This window comes from Bufo gargarizans, chromosome 3, assembly GCF_014858855.1.
Source record: "Bufo gargarizans isolate SCDJY-AF-19 chromosome 3, ASM1485885v1, whole genome shotgun sequence".
In the NCBI taxonomy this organism is placed as follows: domain Eukaryota; kingdom Metazoa; phylum Chordata; class Amphibia; order Anura; family Bufonidae; genus Bufo; species Bufo gargarizans.
The window spans coordinates 270225617-270252072 of record NC_058082.1 but is presented as its reverse complement, the minus strand read 5'-3'; the positions used below and the strand labels follow the sequence as shown (position 1 = coordinate 270252072).

The 26456-nt window shown below is 46.4% G+C and overlaps 2 protein-coding genes and 1 long non-coding RNA gene across 4 annotated transcripts in view; 2 read left to right on the top strand and 1 right to left on the bottom strand.

Annotated features, from left to right (window-relative positions):
* The window catches only part of LOC122932438, a 43468-nt gene extending 30687 nt beyond the window's left edge, over positions 1–12781 (top strand). The window contains exon 3 of the long non-coding RNA XR_006388305.1: positions 12722–12781. This is a non-coding gene — a long non-coding RNA (uncharacterized LOC122932438). The remainder of the gene's footprint in view (positions 1–12721) is intronic.
* The window catches only part of PSPH (phosphoserine phosphatase), a 36554-nt gene extending 23394 nt beyond the window's left edge, over positions 1–13160 (bottom strand). Inside the window, exons 1-3 of one of the 2 annotated variants that reach the window (XM_044286832.1) lie at positions 12991–13160; positions 8773–8812; positions 7596–7751 (exon numbers count right to left, since the gene is read on the bottom strand). In XM_044286832.1, the coding sequence (XP_044142767.1) occupies positions 7596–7751; positions 8773–8789 (173 nt within the window). In that variant the 5' untranslated portion in view covers positions 8790–8812; positions 12991–13160. The remainder of the gene's footprint in view (positions 1–7595; positions 7752–8772; positions 8813–12990) is intronic. The other variant, XM_044286833.1, reaches the window with a different exon arrangement.
* A 12-nt stretch (positions 13161–13172) lies between these two features.
* Positions 13173–23471, top strand: LOC122932437 (THAP domain-containing protein 2-like). Its single transcript, XM_044286835.1, has 3 exons — positions 13173–13345; positions 22110–22305; positions 22646–23471. Exons 1-3 carry the CDS (start codon positions 13215–13217, stop codon positions 22982–22984), a joined length of 666 nt encoding a protein of 221 aa, XP_044142770.1. The 5' UTR covers positions 13173–13214; the 3' UTR covers positions 22985–23471.
* The last annotated feature ends 2985 nt before the right edge of the window (positions 23472–26456 follow it).

Here is a 26456-nt window from a genome sequence, read left to right as displayed (position 1 = left end):
AAAAAATATATATATCATGAATGTAGGGCTACATGTGTCACGCGACAGGAAGTAGCAGAAGAATTGCACGCAAGTTGTATATTGTACACGACTTCTACTGTGGACTATGGTTATAGAGTTGACTTGACTTGTGACAAAATCCATCAGGCGTGGATTTTCACCAACTGTTGTGTCGTGGCATGTCGCATAATGCACTGGGACACCATAAAAAAAAAAAAAAATCATTACATCCAATGTCACGCGACTTAACCCCAGCCTAAATCAGAGCACACTAGATCATCAGCTAAATGCTGCAGGTTGAGATTCAGCTGGAGAACCCTGAACACAGAAGCAGCGGGGTAGATGTGCTAACCCAATCTCACATGCAGGCCTCATGCACACGGCCGTAAGCGATTTGCAGTCCACAAACAGAGCCAGTCTGAGAGCACGCCACCTTTTTCTCCCCTAGTCTACAGAAAAGTCCTATTCTTGTCCGTTAAACGGACAAGAATAGGATAGGTTTTATTTTTTTGTGGGGCCGCGGAACAAGCTTACGGATATGCACAGCACAAGGATATGCTCGTGTGCATGATGCCTTAGACAGGGTAATCTGGCATAAGGCAATGTAAACATGGGCCAGATCACACATTTCTTTCATCTTTGGATATTTTTGTCTAGCTAGACACCACCTCGAGTGGCTTACTTTGCGTAAAGATTTAGCGCCAAAACTTGGAGCAATTTTGTAGACATTGCCCAGATTTACTAATGTGTCTAGGTCTAAAAACTGGTGCAAATATGTGCAATTTTGTCGCAGTACAACTAGGGTTTCTTTCTAAAAAAAAAATCCAACTTTGAAAGGGGAGGAGCTCTGTGGGAAAGGGGGCCACATTCTCTCTCAAATTAAGACCACCAATAAAGTTGGTACAGACAAAGGGTCTCTCCATACACCACATTTATCATCCAGCGTGAGCCCCTGTGATACATCTGCTGCTGGTCTAGACACCATCTATAGGATGTACAGGTATTCTCAGATTGTTCTTTAGATGTTCTTTCATTCGGCCAGTCTTCACTGTTTGAGTTTGTGCGGCTGTGAGAAGAATGTTTACATGGTGGTTGCGGCCCCCCCCCCCCCCCCCGTCCCCCCGTCCCTCACATAATCCTCCGTCTAGGACTAATGCTTAAGAATTCCTGGCAGTCTGCCCCATCATTTGTGTGGTAAGTGGCATCATGGGAAAAACAGAGCGCTTCAGTAACTGGAATTAGCTAATGTGGAAAGCAATCATTATGGGGAACTAATCTATTATGCAAGTTTATTTGAAACTGTTCTAAATAGGCCATAATTAATTTTTTTACTATGCTTAACTTATTTTAGTGACCTAATAAGCACCTCAGGTGTGAATATGCACAAAGAAAAGTCCAGCTCACCCAATTATTCCACCACCTGCGTGCACGGAAAAGGCCGGCAAGCCCGTATATTCTTGATATGAAAGCACAATGAAATTCCAGCACTCACGATTTTGGTAGCTAAAATCTTCGTCTTTTATTCAGGCAGTAGACATATAAACAGGACATCCACCCACAAGTGCAGCAACCTTGACGCGTTTCGAACAGTAGTTCTTAGTCGTAACAATGAGCAGTGTCTCCTCTGGCACCTTTATACCAGTCTGTACTAAAATGTAATTGCTTTTCCCCTCCACCTGAGGGGTGGGGGAGTGTAGGAGGCAGGAAACACTTTAACCTCTTGTTTTCCAGGTGAGGCACTGCTCATATGTTTCACAATAGAAAATTCATGCATCTATACAAAGTCACTGATTATTACAAAAATTTGTGTTGAAAAATAACCATTGAATAAAAACAGTGAACATATTAAAATTGTCAAAGAATGTCCATTGTCAGGATAGCATCAGAACACCATATTGGTTATATATAGCCAACTTATTTGTATGGATCCACATATATTAGTGCTGTGTTGCTAATTCTGGCATGGATCCCTTTTCTCTATTACTGCTCTTGATTGAATTGAAAAAATGCATGCATACATAGCTATGATGAAAGGAAATGTGAAAAAACAGGAAAGTCATGAGTTAGTAGAAATACATAAGTTCATTTTTCTTATTGAGGCCATTTGGATGTCTGGTATTCAACTTAAAAATCCAAAAAGCCTCTCTGAGTCTCACTAAACGTTTAAAATCTCCTCCTCTGTTAGGTAATTTCACCTGTTCAATTGCAAAGGCTTTGAAATTGCGCACCTGGCTTTCGTGTTTACTAATAAAATGTTTAGCCGCATTGGATGTGTTCACACGGCTTTTGAAATAGAGGCTCAAACTATTATAAATAGATTAAAACAAAGAGCATATCCAAACTGGATGATATCCAGAGGCCTGGCTATAACTAAAAAGAAAAATAGAGAAGCCTTACTCTTTTCAACTCCTAAAAATAAAAATATCTCTAAACAGATATCAAAAAGTGAGAGTTCAGATATAAATGTAAATAAAAACGAAAAAGATAATTTACCTACACTTGTTTTGACGTACAGTAAACAATTTGAAAAAATTCAACAAATTATTAAAAAATATTTACCTATTCTTCATGATGACGAAATATTGCACTGTGCGCTAAAACAAGGTTGTAGAATTGTGTCAAGACGGCCAAGAACTATAGGGAATGATTTATCACCCTCCATGTATATACATCGAAACAAATATAAACGGGATCCCTGGCTTATATACAAGGGTTTCACTAAATGCGGAAGTTTGCGCTGCCGCACTTGTACATACGCAGTAAATACCAAAACTTTTCACGATGCGAATAATTCACACATATATCCAATCAAATCTTATATTAATTGTAATTCTATGGGGGTGGTATATATCATAAAATGTATAGCCTGTGACATGTTATATGTGGGATGTACCACTAGAAAATTTAGGTCCGAATTCTAGAGCACCTCAACTACATAAAAAATCCGCATAGTGTGAACACATCCAATGCGGCTAAACATTTTATTAGTAAACACGAAAGCCAGGTGCGCAATTTCAAAGCCTTTGCAATTGAACAGGTGAAATTACCTAACAGAGGAGGAGATTTTAAACGTTTAGTGAGACTCAGAGAGGCTTTTTGGATTTTTAAGTTGAATACCAGACATCCAAATGGCCTCAATAAGAAAAATGAACTTATGTATTTCTACTAACTCATGACTTTCCTGTTTTTTCACATTTCCTTTCATCATAGCTATGTATGCATGCATTTTTTCAATTCAATCAAGAGCAGTAATAGAGAAAAGGGATCCATGCCAGAATTAGCAACACAGCACTAATATATGTGGATCCATACAAATAAGTTGGCTATATATAACCAATATGGTGTTCTGATGCTATCCTGACAATGGACATTCTTTGACAATTTTAATATGTTCACTGTTTTTATTCAATGGTTATTTTTCAACACAAATTTTTGTAATAATCAGTGACTTTGTATAGATGCATGAATTTTCTATTGTGAAACATATGAGCAGTGCCTCACCTGGAAAACAAGAGGTTAAAGTGTTTCCTGCCTCCTACACTCCCCCACCCCTCAGGTGGAGGGGAAAAGCAATTACATTTTAGTACAGACTGGTATAAAGGTGCCAGAGGAGACACTGCTCATTGTTACGACTAAGAACTACTGTTCGAAACGCGTCAAGGTTGCTGCACTTGTGGGTGGATATCCTGTTTATATGTCTACTGCCTGAATAAAAGACGAAGATTTTAGCTACCAAAATCGTGAGTGCTGGAATTTCATTGTGCTTTCATATCAAGCACCTCAGGTGTCTGTTGCCCTTCGGAATCTGTACACCGCTGTTTGCACTCCATTGTGGGACCGCAGTGAGCGATGTACAGGCAGGAGCACTCACCGCTTTTCCTGCGCGCTAAAGCCCTGCATAGCACACGGGCAGAAGCAGCAATGTGCCATGCAGAGCCCCTGCGCGCTAAAGCCCTGCATAGCACACGGGCAGAAGCAGCAATGTGCCATGCAGAGCCCCTGCGCGCTAAAGCCCTGCATAGCACACGGGCAGAAGCAGCAATGTGCCATGCAGAGCCCCTGCGCGCTAAAGCCCTGCATAGCACACGGGCAGAAGCAGCAATGTGCCATGCAGAGCCCCTGCGCGCTAAAGCCCTGCATAGCACACGGGCAGAAGCAGCAATGTGCCATGCAGAGCCCCTGCGCGCTAAAGCCCTGCATAGCACACGGGCAGAAGCAGCAATGTGCCATGCAGAGCCCCTGCGCGCTAAAGCCCTGCATAGCACACGGGCAGAAGCAGCAATGTGCCATGCAGAGCCCCTGCGCGCTAAAGCCCTGCATAGCACACGGGCAGAAGCAGCAATGTGCCATGCAGAGCCCCTGCGCGCTAAAGCCCTGCATAGCACACGGGCAGAAGCAGCAATGTGCCATGCAGAGCCCCTGCGCGCTAAAGCCCTGCATAGCACACGGGCAGAAGCAGCAATGTGCCATGCAGAGCCCCTGCGCGCTAAAGCCCTGCATAGCACACGGGCAGAAGCAGCAATGTGCCATGCAGAGCCCCTGCGCGCTAAAGCCCTGCATAGCACACGGGCAGAAGCAGCAATGTGCCATGCAGAGCCCCTGCGCGCTAAAGCCCTGCATAGCACACGGGCAGAAGCAGCAATGTGCCATGCAGAGCCCCTGCGCGCTAAAGCCCTGCATAGCACACGGGCAGAAGCAGCAATGTGCCATGCAGAGCCCCTGCGCGCTAAAGCCCTGCATAGCACACGGGCAGAAGCAGCAATGTGCCATGCAGAGCCCCTGCGCGCTAAAGCCCTGCATAGCACACAGGCAGAAGCAGCAATGTGCCATGCAGAGCCCCTGCGCGCTAAAGCCCTGCATAGCACACAGGCAGAAGCAGCAATGTGCCATGCAGAGCCCCTGCGCGCTAAAGCCCTGCATAGCACACAGGCAGAAGCAGCAATGTGCCATGCAGAGCCCCTGCGCGCTAAAGCCCTGCATAGCACACAGGCAGAAGCAGCAATGTGCCATGCAGAGCCCCTGCGCGCTAAAGCCCTGCATAGCACACAGGCAGAAGCAGCAATGTGCCATGCAGAGCCCCTGCGCGCTAAAGCCCTGCATAGCACACAGGCAGAAGCAGCAATGTGCCATGCAGAGCCCCTGCGCGCTAAAGCCCTGCATAGCACACAGGCAGAAGCAGCAATGTGCCATGCAGAGCCCCTGCGCGCTAAAGCCCTGCATAGCACACAGGCAGAAGCAGCAATGTGCCATGCAGAGCCCCTGCGCGCTAAAGCCCTGCATAGCACACAGGCAGAAGCAGCAATGTGCCATGCAGAGCCCCTGCGCGCTAAAGCCCTGCATAGCACACAGGCAGAAGCAGCAATGTGCCATGCAGAGCCCCTGCGCGCTAAAGCCCTGCATAGCACACAGGCAGAAGCAGCAATGTGCCATGCAGAGCCCCTGCGCGCTAAAGCCCTGCATAGCACACAGGCAGAAGCAGCAATGTGCCATGCAGAGCACCTGCGCGCTAAAGCCCTGCATAGCACACAGGCAGAAGCAGCAATGTGCCATGCAGAGCCCCTGCGCGCTAAAGCCCTGCATAGCACACAGGCAGAAGCAGCAATGTGCCATGCAGAGCCCCTGCGCGCTAAAGCCCTGCATAGCACACAGGCAGAAGCAGCAATGTGCCATGCAGAGCTCCTGCGCGCTAAAGCCCTGCATAGCACATGTAGAAGCAGCAATGTGCCATGCAGAGCTCCTGCCTGTGGCCGCTCCGTTCAATAAAAGCTCTGCATAGGAGACCTTGTACCGACACGCTATACAAGGCTTTATCAGACTGTAGCTGGCACAGGCAGGAGCAGCCAGTACAACACTCACAGAGGCGTACCAGTTTACCGATTCCAGAACACTATAAACACCTGAGCTTCGGGTGCCTATTAGGTCGGTAAAATAGAACAATAAGCAAATAAAGAATATCACAAAAATTAATTATGGCCAATATAGAATAGTTAAAGGGTAACTAACCTTTAAGTTACCGCCACACATGACGCACCTGTGCTGTGGTTGGGACATGGCTGCCTTGCTGGCCGTACAAGCCGAAGGAGGATCATATTGGCCAATTAGAACCAAACAGTTTAGGCTACTTTCACACTAGCGTTTTTTTGCAGATCCATCATGGATCTGCAAAAACACTTCCGTTACAATAACACAACCGCATGCATCCATCATGAACGGATCTGATTGTATTATGTCTTATGTAGCCAAGACTGATCCATCATGAACACCATTAAAAGTCAGTGGGGACGGATCAGTTTTCTATTGTGTCAGAGAAAATGGATCCATCCTGACACACAATGTAAGTCAATGGGGATGTAGCAGTTTTCTCAATAGAAAATGGATCCGTCCCCCATTGACTTTCAATGGTGTTCATGACGGATCAGTCTTGCTCCGCACCATATCGAGGACAGAAAAATGCTGCTTGCAGCGTAATTCTGTCCGCGACGGGGATGCAACCAAACAGAACAGAATGCATTTGGGTGCATTCCGTTTTGTTCCGTTTTTTCCCCATTGACAATGAATGGTATGGGTCAGTGGTTTTCACCGACGATTAGTAGGAGATACTCTGGAAATCCCTTTGTCAGGTGAGCTGAACACATGGAATACACATGACACACAGAGGGCAAAAAGCAAACACCTGGAACAAACACGGATCCTTTCCATTAAAGAGGCATCAAAGTGGAACATGAGGCTTTAAGTTATTCCCATTATTTTGGTTTTTGTCATGTGCACAGCAAGATTATTTTTCAGAATGTGATGAATTGTTCTCCTTAAGGCAATCTTTGGCTAAGGATCTGACACTCACACATAGGCGTGCACACGGTGTGCCGGGTGTGCCTGGGCACACCCTAATCAAGCCTGCTTGCCGGCGAATACTAATGAGGTGCTTCCATTTTAGAAGCGCTCATTAGTACCGGAGGACCAGGAAGCGGTGAACGCTATGTACTTACCGCTTCCTGGTTCTCTGCCATTGGCTGTGCACAGCGTAAGGCGCTTTGTGACGTCACGCTGTGTGCGCGCCAGTTCAGAGCACAGCTGAAAGCAGGAGGAAGAGGATTCCGGCCAGCGACGGTCGTCCAGGAGCAGAGAGGTAAGTGGTTTCTTATTTTATAAAAAAATGAGGCTGCTGGGGGCTAATGAGAGGCATAATGGGGACTAATGAGGCATAAGGGCTGATAATAGGGATAATGAGAGGCATAAGGGCTGATAATGGGGACTAATGCTAATGGCATAAAGGCTATAATATATACACGCCCGCGGTGTGTGCGTTTGTGCATTAGGGTGCTACGCCCTAATGCAATAGGCTGTACATGCCTAGGCACTCACATATCAGACAGTCAATGGCTCCCATTAAAATGAATCGCTGCCTCTCAACCATGCTTTACACTCCAGCTGTTTGTACATTTTGGCTGTGTACATGTCAGGGACATCTGATCATCATTACATCAACAAAAGAAAGGTAACAAGCTTTAAGCAACCATTCAGTGAGTATATCTTACAATAAAATATTGTCAAATGTGTCTTAAAAATAGCAACAGTTTCATGACGTATGCACTTACATCTCTGCCACAGCATCTCCCACTCCGCAGAACTTAGCCAGTTCATCTATGCCCTCCTCTTTAATAACCGTGCTGTCCACATCAAAGCAAACTGCATCCGCCCTACGGAAAAGTTCCTTCAGCTGGGAGAGGGAAGACATTCTGTGGTGCACCTTTCTGTCAGGAGAACGAGAGATAGAAGTTTATTAAGGAACAAAGTATTGTGCACCATGTAATCCTGAGGCTTAAAGGGGTTTTCCAGGAGTAGAATATTGATGACCTATACTCAAGGTAGGTTGAGAATATTTGGTCGGGAAGGGGTCCGATACCCAGCACCGCCACTGATGAGCTGTTTGAAGAGGCTGGGGCACTCCAGTGAGCACTGCACTTTCCTCCCAGTGCCATTCATTGTATAGTGGCTGTGGCTTGATATTGCAACCAAGGGCCAGTCACTTGAATGGGAATGAACTGCGTCTAGGTTACGCGAATGATGAACCTGGCGTCACTGGCCTAGGAAGGGCCTACAGCACTTACTGAAGCCTCTTCAAACAGCTCAGACCCCTAACGATCAGATACTTATAACTAGGGATGAGCGAATCGACTTTGGATGAAACATCTAAAGTCGGTTCTCATAAAACTTTGTTTCAATACTGTATGGAGCAGGAGCTCCGTACAGTATTATAATGTATTGGCTCTGATGAGCCGAAGTTATTACTTCACGATATCTCGCGAGACTTCACATAATAACTTCAGAAATTGATTTATACTGTAAAATACCATTTCCCGAACTCGCATTCGGTTTCAAGGTACCACCCCACCAATCAGCTGTATGAAGCTAAGGCATGCGTGCGTGCTGTCTCTCTCTTCGCTTCCTGCTCCTAAGAAAAGGGCATCAATATTTAAAGCCCGGAGACCCCCTTTAAGAGGCCATTCAACACAGAGAGAGATGTCAAATAGAGTAGGTTTCTATCCAGAACCAGGTTACCTTGACATTGTGGACGGGCACAAATGATTCTTATTAAAATATATTTGCTTTGCATTTTATATAGAAAATATAGTATGCACACACATTCCTCAGTTACATTGAGTTTGCCTTTACTAATAGAAAGTACACACCTGAGAGAACGGATGAGAACTAGCTATTGTTACAAATGTACTATATGCATATATGAATCTGTGAATTTATCATAGTACTTACCTGATACGTGTGCACATATATCAGGTGTCAGCAGTACAATCTGTAAAGGAAAAGATCCATCTAGGAGAGCTGCTCATCATAAATACTCTGCTTCTCCATGTACAGAAGCCGGGGTACTGCAGTGCACTTCCATGCTATATACACCCCCTCACATTCTATGGATGTAGAAAGACTTAGGATTTGTAGAACTGCTACATTTAAAAGGGATTCTGTCACCTCGTTTTTGGTTATAGAGCTGCGGACATGCACGGCTAGATCGCCGCTAGCATGTCCGCAAAATACCGGCCCTATAGGTCTGTGTGCTTTTATTTTGTTTAAAAAAATGATTTTAGAGATATGTAAATGAGCTTTGTAAGGTGCCCAAGGGGCTGTACGAACCTTCCTGGTGCCCAGCCACGCCCGCCTGTGAAGGAGCCCAGCACCGCTCTCTCCCAACATATAAGTTAAAGAGGAGCTGTCACCGCTCCTGACACGCCTGGTTTAATAGCTTCATGCATTCCCCATGTAATAATTCTGGAACATCTATTCTTATGGCTGTATGTTGTCCCATCCCTTTATTATTTCTACTAGAAGTTATTAATTAATTGCTAGCAGTCTGCAGTAAGGGTACAGAGGGGTTGTAACAACCGTATTTTTCGCTGTATAAGACGCACTTTTTTCCCCCCCAAAAGTTTTGGCGGGAAAATAGCAGTGCGTCTTATACGGCGAATGCTGCTGATTTTGCGAGTTTTCAATGATACACCCGCCGCGATGCCGCACGTATCAGCTGTGAGGGAGGAGGGGCTGAGGGCCGGCATCTGGTTTTATAATGACAGCGGGGCCCGTGCAGTGACTGTATTCTACTACACGGGCCCCGCTCACTGTATAATCGTATCTCTAATAGTTAATTGTTATGTACATAATCACATAATGAGCCCTGTGTATTACTTACAACTACAAGCGCTCGCCGCTCGGTAGGTAGCAGAGAGGAGGGAGGAGGCAGGCCGGGCGCTGGCAGTGTGAGTCATACGTCACGAGCCTGTGCCTCCCACTTTATGAATGAAGCAGGCGGCGTGGGCGCATGACGTATGACTCACGCTGCCAGCGCCTGTCCTCCCGGCCTGCCTCCTCTCTCCTCTCTGCTACCTACCGAGCAGCGAGCTCTTGTAGTTGTAAGTAATACACAGCGCTCATTATGTACATAACAATTAACTATTAGAGATACGATTATACAGTGAGCGGGGCCGGTGTAGTAGAATACAGTCACTGCACAGGCCCCGCTGTCATAAAACCAGATGCCAGCCCCCAGCCCTGTATTGAGGGTCATTCACTACAGGGACACTTATGGAGGGGATCTGTGGATGACACATAGCATAAGATGCTATATATGTGTCACCCACAGATCCCCCATAACAGTGCGTCACCCACAGATCCCCCATAACAGTGCCATCCACAGACCACAATTTGTTCAAAACCCACCAAAAGCACACCTTTTGGTTCAAAATATTTTTTTTCTTATTTTCCCCCTCAAAAACCTAGGTGCGTCTTATTCGGCGAAAAATACGGTAGTTGGGGTTGTGTGTACCTGCATAGTCAGAAAATGGCAGCACTGATTGGATAGAGTGACTTTGTGCAGGGACACCCCCCAACTGGTTACCTCTCCTCTGTACCCTTACTGCAGACTGCTAGCAATTCATTCATAACTTCTAGTAATAATAAAGGAATGGCACAACACAGAGCCATAAGACTAGATGTTCCAGAATTGTTATTACATGGGGAATGCATGAAGATATTAAACCAGGCGTGTCAGGAGAGGTAACAGGTCCTCTTTAAACGTGGGACAAAAATGTGATGTGAACCCATACCCATAAGACATCAGGGAACCCCTACATTAAAGGGCAGCTCCAGTATAAAATAAGGGGCTGTTTGTATCTTCATTTTATTTTCTGTCGAGCGTATATACTGAAAGGTATTGCTCAACATATCCATGGACTATAATTGGGAAGCCATAATTCAAAAATACGTTTCTATACTTTTATTTTAGGACAGGATAGTATACCACACTATTCTGCTCTGCAAAAAAAAAAAAATATATAATAATAATAATAATAACAACAACATGTATAGGACCTGTCACCACTCCTGACATCTCTGCTTTAATAGCTAGCAGTCTGCAGTAAGGGTACAGAGGAGAGGTAACCAGTTGGGGGTGTGTGTACCTGCACAAAGTCACTCTATCCAGTCAGTGCTGCCATTTTCCGATTGTGCAGGTACACCCCCCCCCCCCCCCCCCCCAACTAGTTACGACCCCTTTGTACCCTTACTGCAGATCCATCTGACAAATGCATTGAAATGCTGGATCCGTCTTTCCGGTGTCATCTGGAAAAACGGATCCGGCATTTATTTTTTTCACACTTTTTGCGGTCTGAGCATGCACAGACCACAATGCCGGATTCGTTTTGCCGCCGAAACTGCCTGCCGGATCAGACAAAACGTATGCAAACCGATGGTATTAGTAAGACTGATCAGGATCCTGATCAGTCTAAAAAATGCCTGATCAGTCGAAAAAAATGCATTGAAATGCCGGATCCGTCTTTCCGTCTTTCAAGGACGCACAGACCGGAAGGACGGATCCGGCACTAACACATTCCTATGGGGAAAAAATGCAGGATCAGTTTTTTTCGCCGGAGATAAAACCGTAGCATGCTGCAGTTTTACCTTTTGCCTGATCAGTCAAAACGACTGAACTGAAGACATCCTGATGCAAACTGAACGGATTACTCTCCATTCAGAATGCATGGGGATATGCCTGATCAGTTCTTTCCCGATATAGAGCCCCTGTGACGGAACTCTATGCCGGAAAAGAAAAACACTAGTGTGAAAGTACCCTTATCTCCGTCCTGAAAAGTCAAAAAGACTGAATTGAAGACATCCTGAACGGATTAGGGCTCTTTCACACTTGCGTTCTTTTCTTCCGGCATAGAGTTCCGTCGTCGGGGCTCTATGCCGGAAGAGTCCTGATCAGTTTTATCCTAATGCATTCTGAATGGAGAGAAATCCGTTCAGGATGCATCAGGATGTCTTCAGTTCCGGACCGGAACGTTTTTTGGCCGGAGAAAATACCGCAGCATGCTGCGCTTTTTGCTCCGGCCACAAATCCCGAACACTTGCCGCAAGGCCGGATCCGGAATTAATGGCCATTGAAAGGCATTGATCCGGATCCGGCCTTAAGCTAAACGTTGTTTCGGTGCATTGCCGGATCCGACGTTTAGCTTTTTCTGAATGGTTACCATGGCTGCCGGGACGCTAAAATCCTGGCAGCCATGGTAAGGTGTAGCGGGGAGCAGCATACTTACCGTCCGTGCGGCTCCCGGGGCGCTCCAGAGTGACGTCAGAGCACCCCACACGCATGGATGACGTAATTGCATGGCACGTCATCCATGCGCATCGGGCGCTCTGACGTCATTCTGGAGAGCCCCGAGAGCCGCACGGACTGTAAGTATACTGCTCCCCCGCTCCCCGCTCCTACTATGGCAACCAGGACTTTAATAGCGTCCTGGCTGCCATAGTAACACTGAACGCATTTTGAAGACGGATCCGTCTTCAAATGCTTTCAGTTCATTTGCGTTTTTCCGGATCCGGCGTGTAATTCCGGCAAGTGGAGTACACGCCGGATCCGGACAACGCAAGTGTGAAAGGGCCCTTACTCTTCACTCAGAATGCATGGGGATATGCCTGATGAGTTATTTTCCGGTATAGAGCCCCCTGTGACGGAACTCTATGCTGGAAAAGAAAAACGCAAGTGCGAAAGTATCCACACAACCAGAAAAATCCGATCAATTTAATTAAGTAATTTAGTGTGAAACGTGAAGGGTGTAACATAAAAAATAAATAATAATAATAATAATAATAATAATAATAATATGTAAAAACACCAAAAATTTGTATTTTTTTTTCTATATTTCCGCAGGAAAAAAAAATAAAAAATTCTATAAATAACACTTTCATTCAAATGTACCCTGGAACAGCGTCATAAAATTGCCAAAATAAAAATAGTTATGGCTGCTGGAAAGCAGAGGCTGGAGCACCGGCCGGTGCAAAGTTACAGCAGCCCCGGACAGATGATGTCTGCGCCGCTCCCGATTGCATCAGCTCCCGGCTCTGCACTGCACATCGCATCGAAGGGCGGACATGAGACAGCCCCGCAGGTGACGGCGGTCAGTGCGATGAATGACTTACCGTATCCGCCGCTGCCGGTGCCTGAAGTCCAACGTGCAGAGACCTTTGAGTTGGGCGCAGACAGCGCGGCTCTGGCAGCTCACTGGTCAGGCGGCAGACTGCTGAGCAAGCTGTCATTTGGGGAGGTGAACCTTCAACAGTCTCATTCTTTCAGGCATCAAATTACCCCCGTCTTTAAAGCCAGTGACGTCACGGGTCCTGGGTGAAAAAGCAGCGATCACGTGATGCTGTGTGAAGCTAGCGGCGGCCATGTTGGGAACGGAGGTGGACGTATCGCTATTATAGCAATGCCCACTACCTGTGCAGCCTTTGGGTGTTCCAACAACTCTAGGCTCAACCAGGTTACCTTTCATAGGTAGGTAACGAGTGAGACCTACAGGTAAAAATGCTCATAGTAGCCCGAGGACCTGGTGCAAAGCTTTATCCTGCTAATAGCTCCAAAGTGTGACTCACTGGCTGCCATATTTGATGTGGTCACCCTCTAAGTGCATTTGATTGTGAGGGACATACTGCATGAAGTGGCAGTGGCACTTATACCCCCAATCTTCCCGTGTTAGCGCGGCACAGGAGAGTGGATGATGTGAAAAGTATTTTCCTAGATCCAGAAATAGATTACCTATCCTTATGACAGGTTATCAATATCAGATTGGCAGGGTCCGGTGCCCAGTACCCCCACTGATCAGCTGTTTGAGGAGACAGCAGCGCTCCCTTGAGTGCCACAGCACGTGATGTCACATTCCTTGATCACGTGGCCTAGGCATAGCTCAGCCCCATTTAAGTGATTGTGGATGAGCTATCCATTGTGTAAGGTAAGCTGGGAGGATACTGCAACACTTACCTGAGCGCCTTGGCCTCAAACAGCTGATCAGTGGTGGGAAGTGACGGGCAGGCTCGGACTGGCCCACAGGGGATTCCTCGGTGGGCCCCTAGTCTCCTGCACCCGAGATAAGATGGAGAAGTAATTATTTCTTCTTTCTCAGGAATTATAATTATTGTAACCACTAGGTGTCAGTATCGCACAGTGATGCAGCCTCCTACTGGTGTACATTTTATAGCAGGCCCCTCAGTATCTTCTAGACTTCTTGGGCTGCTGGCTGTGAAGGAGGAGAGAACATGTCTGGCCATCCTCCTGCCCTCCCTGCTGTCAGGAAACTCTGGTTGCTGGGGAGAAGGACTCCTGGTGCTGGGCAGATTTCTCAGGTGTGTGACAGTAGTGAGCCGTAGCTACTGTAAAGGGGAAATAGTGGATTTGTTTATAGCAGACAGATCTATGAATGTTCTCTCTGCAGAGTTCAGAATGCCTCTGCTTTAGGTGCACCCTCATTAGTGCCACAGCTCCAAATGCCCCCACTCTAAATGAACCCCATATATTGCCTCTTCTCCAGTTGCCCCCTAATACCTCTGCTTCAGGATCACCACTATTACCTTGCCTTAGACGACCCTAATGCCTCTGCTTTAGGTGTACCCCCATAAATGCCCCAGATCCATATGCCCCCTCTCTAAATGCACCTCTAATATTGCCTCTTCTCCAGTTACCCCTGCTCCAGGATCCCTACTATTACCCTGCCTCAGGTGACCCTAATGCCTCTGTTTCAGTTATGACCCTCCATTTGTGCCCTTTGACCCATGTTGCTCCTCTAGAACCTTTGCTTGGGCTTTGTTAAAGGTCATGACCTGCAAAGGGGGTTGGACTTATGCCAAAAAAATTCTGCCCAGTGCGTCACATTCTCCAGTATTGACACGTATGGTTTACATGGCGGTAGTGATGATATTTCGTATTTACAGGCATCACTGCTGCCATGTAAAGAGATACTGGTGGTGGAGGATTTAAAGGGGTTGTCCAGGTTTTCAAATTATCCTCTGCACACCATAGGGCATAACTATGATTAGGGGGGTCCAATTCTGTGACCCCCACTGATCCCAGGAACGGGTCCTGTTCCCCCTTTTTGATGGTGTGGCAGGCTACACATACGCCCTGCTGCTCCATTCATTCTCTTTGGGACCACTGGAATTAACCAGCGCTATACTGCGCCATCTCCGGCGACCCCATAGAGAATGGATGGAGAGGCAGGGTAAATGCTCGACCTGCCACTCAATCAAGAAGGGGGCTCCAGCGTTCAGACCCCCACAGATCACTTAGTTATCCCCGATCCTGTGGATAGAGGATAACTAGAAAAATGGACACAGGCCCTTTAACAGGCTAGCATTTCTATTTTAGTTTGACACATATTTTGGGCCAGATTTTTAATATTTATTTTTACACCCAAAGAAAACCTTTAAGGATAGGGAATGTGAAAAGGTGAAACAGCTAGGACACGACAGGTAAATAGGTTCTGATTGGTGGGGGTCTGACTGCTGGGACCGCCATAATCAAGGGAACATGGTCTTAAAGCGGTTGTCTCACTTCAGTAAGTGGCATTTATCATGTAGAGAAAGTTAATACAAGCCACTTCCTAATGTATTGTGATTGTCCATATTGCTTCCTTTGCTGGCTGGATTCATTTTTCCATCATATTATACACTGCTCGTTTCCATGGTTATGACCATCCTGCAATCCATCAGTGGTGGTCATGTTTGTACACTATAGGATAAAGCACTAGCCTATGCGCGCTCCAATGGTCCCGGCCGCCAGAGAGGCTGACACTTTTGCCTATAGTGTGCAAGCACGACCACCACTGCTGGATTGCAGGGTTAACTAAGAGGTTAAGATTTGGTCAATTTCATGCCAGACATTTATGCTTAAAGGGGTTAAAGGGTTTGTCTCACTTCAGAAAGTGGCATTTATTATATACAGAAAGTTAATACAAGGCACTTATATTTGTTATTATCCGTGGTTACGACCACCCTGCAATCCAGCAGCGGTGGCCGTGCTTTCACACTATAGGGAAAGACTGGAAGTCCGCATACGCCAACACCTTTAACTATAGTGTGCAAGCACGACCACCACTGCTGGATTGCTGCAGGGTGGTCGTAACCACAGATACGAGCTGTGTGAAATGCAGGGATGCTCAACCTGCGGCCCTCCAACTGTTGTAAAACTACAACTCCCACAATGCCCTGCTGCAGGCTGATAGTTGAAGTCTGTTCGGGCATGCTGGAGTTGTAGTTTTGCAACAGCTGGAGGGCCGCAGGTTGAGCATGCCTGTGATGGAAAAGAGCCAATATGGACAATCAGAATACATTAGTAAGTGCCTTGTATTAACTTCATCTACATAATAAATGCCATTTGTTGAAGTGAGACAAACCCTTTAACTGTGCTACACTTAAAGGGGTTGTCCGGGTTCAGAGCTGAACCCGGACATACCCTTATTTTCACCCCGGCAGCATCCCTGAGCCTAGCATCGGAGCATCTTATGCTCCGATGCACTCCTGTGCCTCGCGCTAAATCGCGCAGGGCAGGTAACTTCCGCCCGGCAGTGTGTTCGGTGACGTCACCGGCTCTGAGGGGCGGGCTTTAGCTCTGCCCTAGCCATTTTACTGGCTAGGGCAGAGCTAAATCCCGCCCTTCAGTGCCAGTGACATCACCGGGGTTCCTGTCAGCCCCATGGAGAGCCCGGTACGTCACCCGAACTCCTAAAAATGCTTTTGCCCTGCACGATTTAGCGCAGGGCAAAGGAGAGCATCGGAGCATGAACTGCTCCGATGCTCATGTCAGGGGGGCTGCCGGGGTGAAAATGGAGGGATGTCCGGGTTCAGCTCTGAACCCGGACAACCCCTTTAATAGGGTTAGACAAAAAAGTTTTGGTGCGTGTTTCCTATGTGTGATAGGAACTGCATGTGTCTTGTTTCTGACTGACTTAAGAACAGGATATCCATATATCTGTAAGGCTACTTTCACACTTGCGGTAACAGGGACCGGGAGGCTATTCCAGTGGGGGAACAGCCTGGTAGATCCGTGCTTACGCTAGCCCGCCGGAGAGACGCTCCGGCCCCATTTACTATAATGGGGCCGGGCCGGAGGTAGCACGCCGAACATGCCGAGAGGCAGCCGGACTAAAACTACAGCGGACTTCCGGCGGCATGGTGGGCTAGTGTTAGCACGGATGGGGCAGGCTGTTCCCCCGCCGGAACATCCTGCAGACCCTGCTACTGCAAGTGTGAAAGTAGCCTAAATTCTGCCACATGTATGTCTGTGCATTTTGCTATGAATGTCGGCCATCATACATCTTTAATATTTGTTATCACTGTAAGTGCTCATGAACACGACCGTCGGATGTTTTGCAGTCCGCAAAACATGGATACCGCGTGTGTGCATTCCACATTATGCGGAACAGAACAGCCGGCCTCTAATAGAACAGTCCTATCCTTGTCTGTAATGCCCACAATAATAGGACATGTCCTATCATTTTGCATAACGGCTATGTGAACATACAGAATGCACACGTTTTTTGCAGCCCCATTGAAGTGAATGGTTTCACATACACGCCACAAAAATAAAAAATGGTACAGACATTGAAAACAAATAAGTTTGTGTGCAGGAGCCCTAAGGCCCTAGTCTGACACTGGTGCCGGGTGTCGGACCCCTGCCGATCTGATATTGATAACCTATACTGATCAATATCTAAATCTCAGGCAACCTCCAGGAGGAAGCTAGTCTGTCTTCTGCAACCCAGGCGGAGCCGCGTGGCCAGGCAATTTCCAGCAACAGCCACAGCCTTACACGGAGGCTATTCAGATTTAGGCTGGGGCAGCACCAAAATCTTGGCTGCAAAACACCTATCACATGATGGAAGATTACGCACTCTCACTATACTACATCGAAGGATAGTTAAAGTGAATGAATCCTTGTCGTGACTCGTGAGTTGCCATGACAATAGTGTCTCAAAATCCATTTGCTATTCTGCAGTCTTAGGCCCCATGGACACGGCCGTGTGCAGGCCGTGGAACCGCGGCCTGGATCCCTCCTGAGAGCAGGAGCGCACGGCGTCACTGGTTGCTATGACGCCGTGCGCTCCCTGCTGCCGGCACAGTACAGTAATACACTGGTATAGATCAGCATTCAGGTGTCCGCCTGCTGAGCGGAGCGGAAGCAAACGGTGCCAGACTGATGCATTCTGAGCGGATCCGCGTCCACTCAGAATGCATTAGGGCTGGACAGATGCGTTCGGGGCCACTTGTGAGCCCCTTCAAACGGAGCTCACAATCGGACAACCGAACGCTAGTGTGAAAGTAGCCTTAATAGTGTGCTGGTAGTTTTAAAGAACAATTGACCTTTTATTTTATCAATCACAAACAGATATAAGATACTTAGTGATATATCTTACAAGAGCAAAATACTCCTCTCCCCCCGATCCCACAATTCACTGCTAAAATGCATCCTTAGTGAAGGCATGTTGGCAGTTCACTGAAGGATCAGGTTACAGCTGCTGCAGAGGCACAGACAATGCTGCCTTTAGTAAGCGCTCTATAGGAGAGTAGGATCTGGTCTTCTTCCTGTAGGTGCAGTGTATGGGAGACATCATAGCTAGTCTCCACTTGCTCTCTCAGACTGACAATTATAGATGCAGTTTGGAGCATAATACAGATTGTATAACGGGTAGCTTTAGTGTCATTCCTCATAAACACACAGCATGTGTGGCCAGAACTTGGAATGGGCTACTGTGGCTGAGTTTTTTTTTTTTTTTTTTTTTTTTTTTAAATGTACTTCAAAATCTTCTTCTCTACCCGGCCATAAAGTAAAATAAAATTTAAAGCAACCGTCCATTCATTTTCTTATGACTGATAACTAATTCAGTCTCTAGCCTGGGTGCTTACCTGCTATACATTTTCCTCAGTGCTCGCTCCTGGGTTACTTTTTAGCTCAGCTTCATTAAACCTTTGATCTGTGACAGCAGCTTAGCTACAGCTGTCAGTCTGAGACCCCCCCCCCCCCCCCCCACGGCAAGTTCCTAGTATTTTTTATCACAAGTTAGCGGAAAATGATGATTTTTCTTTTTTTTTCTTACAAAGTCTCATATTCCACTAACTTGCGACAAAAAATAAAAAATTCTAGGAACTCGCCGTGCCCCTCACGGAATACCTTGGGGTGTCTTCTTTCCAAAATGGGGTCACTTGTGGCGTAGTTATACTGCCCTGGCAATTTAGGGGCCCAGATGTGTGAGAAGTACCTTGCAATCAAAATGTGTAAAAAATGCCCTGCAAAATCCAAAAGGTGCACTTTGGAATATGTGCCCCTTTGCCCACCTTGGCTGCAAAAAAGTGTCACACATGTGGTATCGCCGTACTCAGGAGAAGTTGGGGAATGTGTTTTGGGGTGTCATTTTACATATACCCATGCTGGGTGAGAGAAATATCTTGGTCAAATGCCAACTTTGTATAAAAAAAAAAAAATGGGAAAAGTTGTCTTTTGCCAAGATATTTCTCTCACCCAGCATGGGTATATGTAAAATGACACCCCAAAACACATTCCCCAACTTCTCCTGAGTACGGCGATACCACATGTGTGACACTTTTTTGCAGCCAAGGTGGGCAAAGGGGCACATATTCCAAAGTGCACCTTTCGGATTTCACTGGTAATTTTTTACACATTTTGATTGTAAAGTACTTCTCACACATCTGGGCCCCTAAATTGCCAGGGCAGTATAACTACGCCACAAGTGACCCCATTTTGGAAAGAAGACACCCCAAGGTATTCCGTGAGGGGCACGGCGAGTTCCTAGAATTTTTTATTTTTTGTCACAAGTTAGTGGAATATGAGACTTTGTAAGGAAAAAAAAAAAAAAAAAATCATCATTTTCCGCTAACTTGTGACAAAAAATAAAAAGTTCTATGAACTCACTATGCCCATCAGCGAATAGAATACCTTAGGGTGTCTACTTTCCAAAATTGGGTCATTTGAGGGTTTCTTCTACTGTCTGGGCATTGTAGAACCCCAGGAAACATGACAGGTGCTTCAAAAAGCGGAAATTCACATTTTTGTACCATAGTTTGTAAACGCTATAACTTTTACCCATTTTTTTTTTGCCAAAACATTTTTTTTTAATCAAGGACATGTAGAACAATAAATTTAGCGAAAAATTTATATATGGATGTCGTTTTTTTACAAAATTTTACAGCTGAAAGTGAAAAATGTCATTTTTTGGCAAAAAAATCGTTAAATTTCGATTAATAACAAAAAAGTAAAAATGTCAGCAGCAATAAAATACCACCAAATGAAAGCTCTATTAGTGAGAAGAAAAGGAGGTAAAATTCATTTGGGTGGTAAGTTGCATGACCGAGCAATAAACGGTGAAAGTAGTGTAGTGCCGAAGTGTAAAAAGTGGCCTGGTCATTAAGGGGGTTTTAGCTAGCGGGGTTGAAGTGGTTAAACACGCACCTGTCTGACAACTTTCCCCTCCTGTATACAGTAGCCATATGCTTTAGTTAAGTGGGGGACTATATCAGCTGGATCTTTTGATCTTATCTGAGCATATACTGCCCATAAACAAGTATAACTTGTTTTGCCTTATTAGTCCCCCGCTGAAATTGGATGGTACAGTCCAGTTGAAACATCAGTTTTCCCTGACACTTCCCCATACACTAATCTGGCACCTGTTTAGGGACACATTTATGCTATTCTAACGAGTTTAGGGACGGTCCAGAGGAGTAGCTCTTCTCAGGGTGGGTGCTCTGCCAACTTAGGGTGATGTCGTACTAGTGTTATACTGTTCCATTTATAACTGAATGCAAAATGGAAGTCTTAAAGAGGCATTCTGTTTTGCTCCATCCTAATAGAAGTCTATGGGCAAGCATAATGGATCCGTCTGGTTTCCATTATGCGGGGGGGGGGGGTCCTGTCAACAGGAAACCAGACAGATCCGTTATGCTTTCCCATAGACTTCTATTAGGACGGAGCAAAACAGAATGCCTCTTAAAGGCTTCGGTTTTGCATTCCTTTATAAACCTATAACGGAATGGCATAACGCTAGTGCGAAGCCACCCTTAGATGTCAAGTTTAGGCCAGGCCAAGGAGGGATAGATCAGGACGAGTAAACCAGGCCTTCTTTAAACACGCTGTACCGTTGAATCTGTCACTTTGAGCATGTGACTAAAATGATTCTGTAAGACCCCCCCATGTGCACTGTTAGTTTATTTGCACCTATGGAGCCAGCAGACTAATATGTGGATTTAAGGGTATATTACACTTGCCAATTTTTCAGCAGATGATCGCTAATGAGAGTTCATAGTAACAGTTGTTCATCGGGCAATTGGCAACAGTATTACACTGCCAGATGATCACTAAAAGGCTCGTTCATCAAGAAATTGAAATCTTTTAACTGGTTAAAAAAAATATCATTGTTTGCAGATGGCAGATCGTGGTGTCTAACCAAAATCGCTCCTCCCTATACTGAGGAGGAGATCACTGTATGTAATAGCAGTGGTCTCCTCTGTTGGCAAGCAGATGATTGCTGGGAAGGAATGTTTCCCCTCCCGACAATCGCCTGTTAAATTGGGATCTCTAAAACACCCTTTAATGGCCCGTCTAATTTATCCACTTTAATAGATTTATCTTAAAAGGGGTCATCCCATCCAATGGGTGCATATCACTAGGCTATGCCCCCATTGTCTGATAGGTGCAGGTCCCACCGCTGGCACCAGCACCTACAACGAGAATGAATCGGTGATCGCTGTGGCTGGAGGACCTGGGATTTCCCAGGGTCAGTCCGCCACAAAGTGCTGCTCCCATAGAAGTGAATGGGAGCGCACCGCAGCCCATGCTCCCATTCATTTCTATTAGGTAGACGGCAATAGCCAAGCCAGTGCTCGGCTATTTTCAGCAACCCCATAGAAATGAACGGAGGGCAGCTGCGCATGTGCAGTGCGCCCTCCGTCCATTTTCCCGCTCTGTTCTCATTGTAGGTGCCAGCGGTGGGACCTGCACCTAGCAGACAACCCCCATCGTCTGAGATGGAAAGTTTACGTCTTACATGCAGATTGTAAATACATTACAAATGTGAAGTCCACGGCCGAGAGGATTTGACCATGGCATAAATTCATGGTGCATGTGACTCCACCCCTGTACTTAACAGTACAAGCCTTAGTAAAGGGGGGGGGGGGGCTTGGAGGGTCACTTTAAACGTCAGTTGTCTGTCTGTACACGGTTGGTGGCCACGTACTGACAAGTGTTGTGTATTATACAGGTTTCCTTCTAACCCAGAAAGAAGAAAACAGTGGCTTAACCTTGTGAACAGAGAAAACTTCTCACCAAGCCTGCATACCTTTTTATGTTCTAAACATTTTGAAGAGTCGTGTTTTGACAGAACAGGGCAAACTGTGCGGTTAAGAACGAATGCAGTGCCTACCATATTCATCTATCCAGAGCATATGGTGGAAAAGGTAAGCAACTCCAGGCTTGGTCTTGTCTCACTACAACTTTAGTATCTTAAAGGTTATTTTTCTTTTTATGTGCCCCCCCCCCCAAACTGTACCTGAAGGAGACATCCACACTCTCCTGCACCCCACCATTCTGCCTCCCTTCACTCAGCTTCCAGCCCCAGTCTGTCAAACTTCTGCACGAATGGGGTCATGTGTAGCCTGAGCCATGCCAGGTCCCCTCAGGAGACATCACCACTGAGGCCAGTCATTGGCTGCTACAGCACCACATGTGATTCCAGCTGGGGAAGCAGGTCTTACAGTCTGATGCATACATGTTTCTCAGACTATATTCTGATTTCAGATAGCTCTTAAACAAGCGACCGGTACAAAGCCTGGTGAGAATCCTCCCGCTGGATCTGCAACAGATATACAGAACTCCACCTCTTATGGTGACCACAGTTACTGCCTACCAAGACCTGCTGAAATTAAAAGAAAGATTTGGGACCTTGAAAGGAAATTAGAAATTGCTCACAAGAAGATAAAGATTTATCAGCAAAGAGAACGGAGAGGCAGGAAGAAATGTTTAACAGAAAACTTCACAGATCCAGTTCTGGACCAGACACCTGAGCAGGACATAGGGCCGCACAACGACAATATGGTCCTAGATCCAAAGCCACACAAGACTGTGGTGGTAATATGAGAGCTGCCGTTTACCGACTGATGTACAATATTGTGCAGCACAACACATGGATGAATTACCAATATGTGGAACTTTCTAGACATGTTAGAATCAGAACTTAGTAGTATGTTCTGCTGGGGATTTCCAGCAGTCCTGTCCTCAAACATGACCTTCCAAAGTTCACACACTCTGTAGTAAGCTGGCTTGACAATAACTGGAGTGTGCAGAGATCAAGACCATGATAAATAAGATGTTGGGGGTTATGCCTCAGCTTTGACTTTCATACAGCAACATTAAGGTCCACAGCATTTTGAACAGTTGCTCAACTTAGAATAAAGATCTGTACAATTGTGAATATATTAGGGTACTTTCACACTAGCGTTAAAGCTTTCTGGCATCGAGTTCAGTCACAGGGGCTCAATACCGGAAGAAAAAATAAGTTATATCCTAATGCAGGGATGGGCAAACTGCAGCTCTCCAGCTGTTGTAAAACTACAAATCCCATCATTCCCAGTCTGCCTACAGCTTTCAGCAGGGCATGATGGGATTTGTAGTTTTAAAACAGCTGGAGAGCCGCAGATTGGCCATCCCTGTCCTAATGCATTCTGAATGGAAAGCATTCTGTTCAGTATGCATCAGGATGTCTTTAGTTCAGTCCCTCTAAGGGCATTTTCTCCAGCCCAAATTCTGGAACACTTGACGGAATGCCAGTTCTAGCATTAATTTGAAATGTATTAATGCCAGATCCGGTACCAATTGATGGACCCGGTCTGCGCATGTGCAGACCTTCAAAAATGCGAATACTGGATCCAGTTTTCCGGATGACACAGGAGAGACGGATCCGGTGTTTCAATGCATTTGTCAGCCCGATCAGCATCCGGAAACAAATGATATTCGTTTGCATAGGGATTTCCAAATCCAACAACGCAAGTGTGAAAGTACCCTTAAAGGGAATCTGTCAGCTACTACTTCTAGATGTCATTAACACCAGTGCAATGTACATCCGTCTAACATTTCAACCATACCTCTGTTAGATTTATTTGTACTTTTAAACTCCAGAAAAAGTAATTGATTTGGCATGCAAATGAGGTCCAAAGGGCCTAGCAGGGTGTCACCAATGGTTTCAAGCACCCAGGACTGCCTCCTCCATGTGCCCAAGCTCGCGTCTACATCTCTGCACTACCTCCCCTTCAACTCTGTCCGTGGCTTCAGAGGAACAGCGCGTGCGCTCAACCTCCAGTGTGTGGAAAGGGCATGGGGAGGTAATGCTAGACGTGAAGAGGCGGTCAGACTCAAAACTGTTGGCGACACCCTGCTGGGCACTTTGAAGCACATTTGCATGCCAAAAAAAGTGCATTTTCTGAATTTGAAAGGGCAGATAAAAGATTTGGTTGAAATGCTAGACTAATGTAATTGCACAACCGTTGTTCAGATACAGAAGAAATGGCTGACTGAATCCCTTAATTTTTGGGCTGTCCTAGCTGGAACATTAATTAGGATCACGAATTTTAACCACACTTGTAAACTGGAAATTCCTTCAAATCTGCTAATGTGCAATTCAGACACCAAGCATTTATGACGATCAGTGTTTTCTTCGCTGGGTTTGCTATTCCTGGCACAGCCAGAGGATGCACTTCATTTTTGATGATGTGAATGCTATGTCAGATTATGCACATCCTCTGAATGAAATCTACAACAGCCAGTAAGCTGGCACAGATTTCAGTCATTATTTAAACCAAAAAACCTGAACGATAGCTCTGCTGGGGATGATCACCCTGCCCACACCATTCCTCAAATTCAGAAAGTGGTGAAGGTGCAGTAAAACATCACATTTTTTGCCCAAATAGTGTTTAAAAAGCTTCAAAACCCACGGTTTGACTTTAGGGGGTTGATAAATCATCACACCCCCCCCCCCCCCCCCAAATGTCTTGCTGCATTTTCATTTGCTTTTTTGGGTCAAAAATGCTGCAGCCAGACATTGCTTCAAAGTCTGATACAAATTATTACACAAGTGTTTTAGGGGCTTGTGGCTTTTTCCCCCCAAAACAGCATTGTCTTGGTACTGTGATTTTGCGGGTATTTGTTACTAAACTTATCAGATGTGAAAAAATATAAACGCCCACGTGAGGAAACCTTTCGACTAGGGCTGCAACGATTAATCGATGTAATCAATAACTGGATTCGTTGTCGACGAATCCAGTTATCGAATAATCGCCGATTCGTTGCTATGCGGGCGCTGCATCTTTATTTTACCTTTTTACAATGACGCTCCTGTAACAGCCAGGCAGAGCGGACGGCGGCGTAACGTCACTCACGTGACACGCCTGCTCCGCCTCCTTCATTCATGAAGTGGGCGGAGCAGGTGCGTCACGTGAGTGAGTGACGTTACGCCGCCGTCCGCTCTGCCTGGCTGTTACAGGAGCGTCATTGTAAAAAAGGTAAAATAAAGATGCAGTGATTAGTCCGACTTATAAGCATTGGGGCCGGGGCTGTTATGGGGAGGGGGGAGGATCTGTCTATGGCACTGCTATGAGGAGGGGGTCTGTGTATGGCACTGCTATGGGGAGGAGGGGGGGGGGTCTGTGTATGGCACTGCTATGGGGAGGAGGGGGGGGGGGGGGTCTGTGTATGGCACTGCTATGGGGAGGGGGGGGGTGTCTGTGTATGGCACTGCTATGGGGAGGGGGGGGGGTATGTGTATGGCACTGCTATGGGGAGGAGGGGGGGGTGTATAGCACTGCTATGGGGAGGGGGGAGGATCTGTCTATGGCACTACTATGGGGAGGGGGGGGTCTGTGTATAGCACTGCTATGGGGAGGAGGGGGGGGTCTGTGTATGGCACTGCTATGGGAAGGGGGATCTGTGCACTGTTATGAGGAAAGGGATCTGTGCACTGTTATGAGGAAAGGGATCTGTGCACTGTTATGAGGAAAGGGATCTGTGCACTGTTATGAGGAAAGGGATCTGTGCACTGTTATGAGGAAAGGGATCTGTGCACTGTTATGAGGAAAGGGATCTGTGCACTGTTATGAGGAAAGGGATCTGTGCACTGTTATGAGGAAAGGGATCTGTGCACTGTTATGAGGAAAGGGATCTGTGCACTGTTATGCCCATAACAGTGCACAGATCCCCCTCTCCATAACCACGTCGTCCACAGATCCCCCTCTCCATAACCACGTCGTCCACAGATCCCCCTCTCCATAACCACGTCGTCCACAGATCCCCCTCTCCATAACCACGTCGTCCACAGATCCCCCTCTCCATAACCACGTCGTCCACAGATCCCCCTCTCCATAACCACGTCGTCCACAGATCCCCCTCTCCATAACCACGTCGTCCACAGATCCCCCTCTCCATAACCACGTCGTCCACAGATCCCCCTCTCCATAACCACGTCGTCCACAGATCCCCCTCTCCATAACCACGTCGTCCACAGATCCCCCTCTCCATAACCACGTCGTCCACAGATCCCCCTCTCCATAACCACGTCGTC

Coding starts and splice junctions, on each gene's coding strand:
- LOC122932437 (XM_044286835.1), top strand. CDS start 13,215: ATGCTGTGTGAAGCTAGCGGCGGCCATGTTGGGAACGGAGGTGGACGT. Junction 13,346..22,109: donor AACCAGGTTACCTTTCATAG/GTAGGTAACGAG, acceptor TGTATTATACAG/GTTTCCTTCTAACCCAGAAA. Junction 22,306..22,645: donor CAGAGCATATGGTGGAAAAG/GTAAGCAACTCC, acceptor TTCTGATTTCAG/ATAGCTCTTAAACAAGCGAC.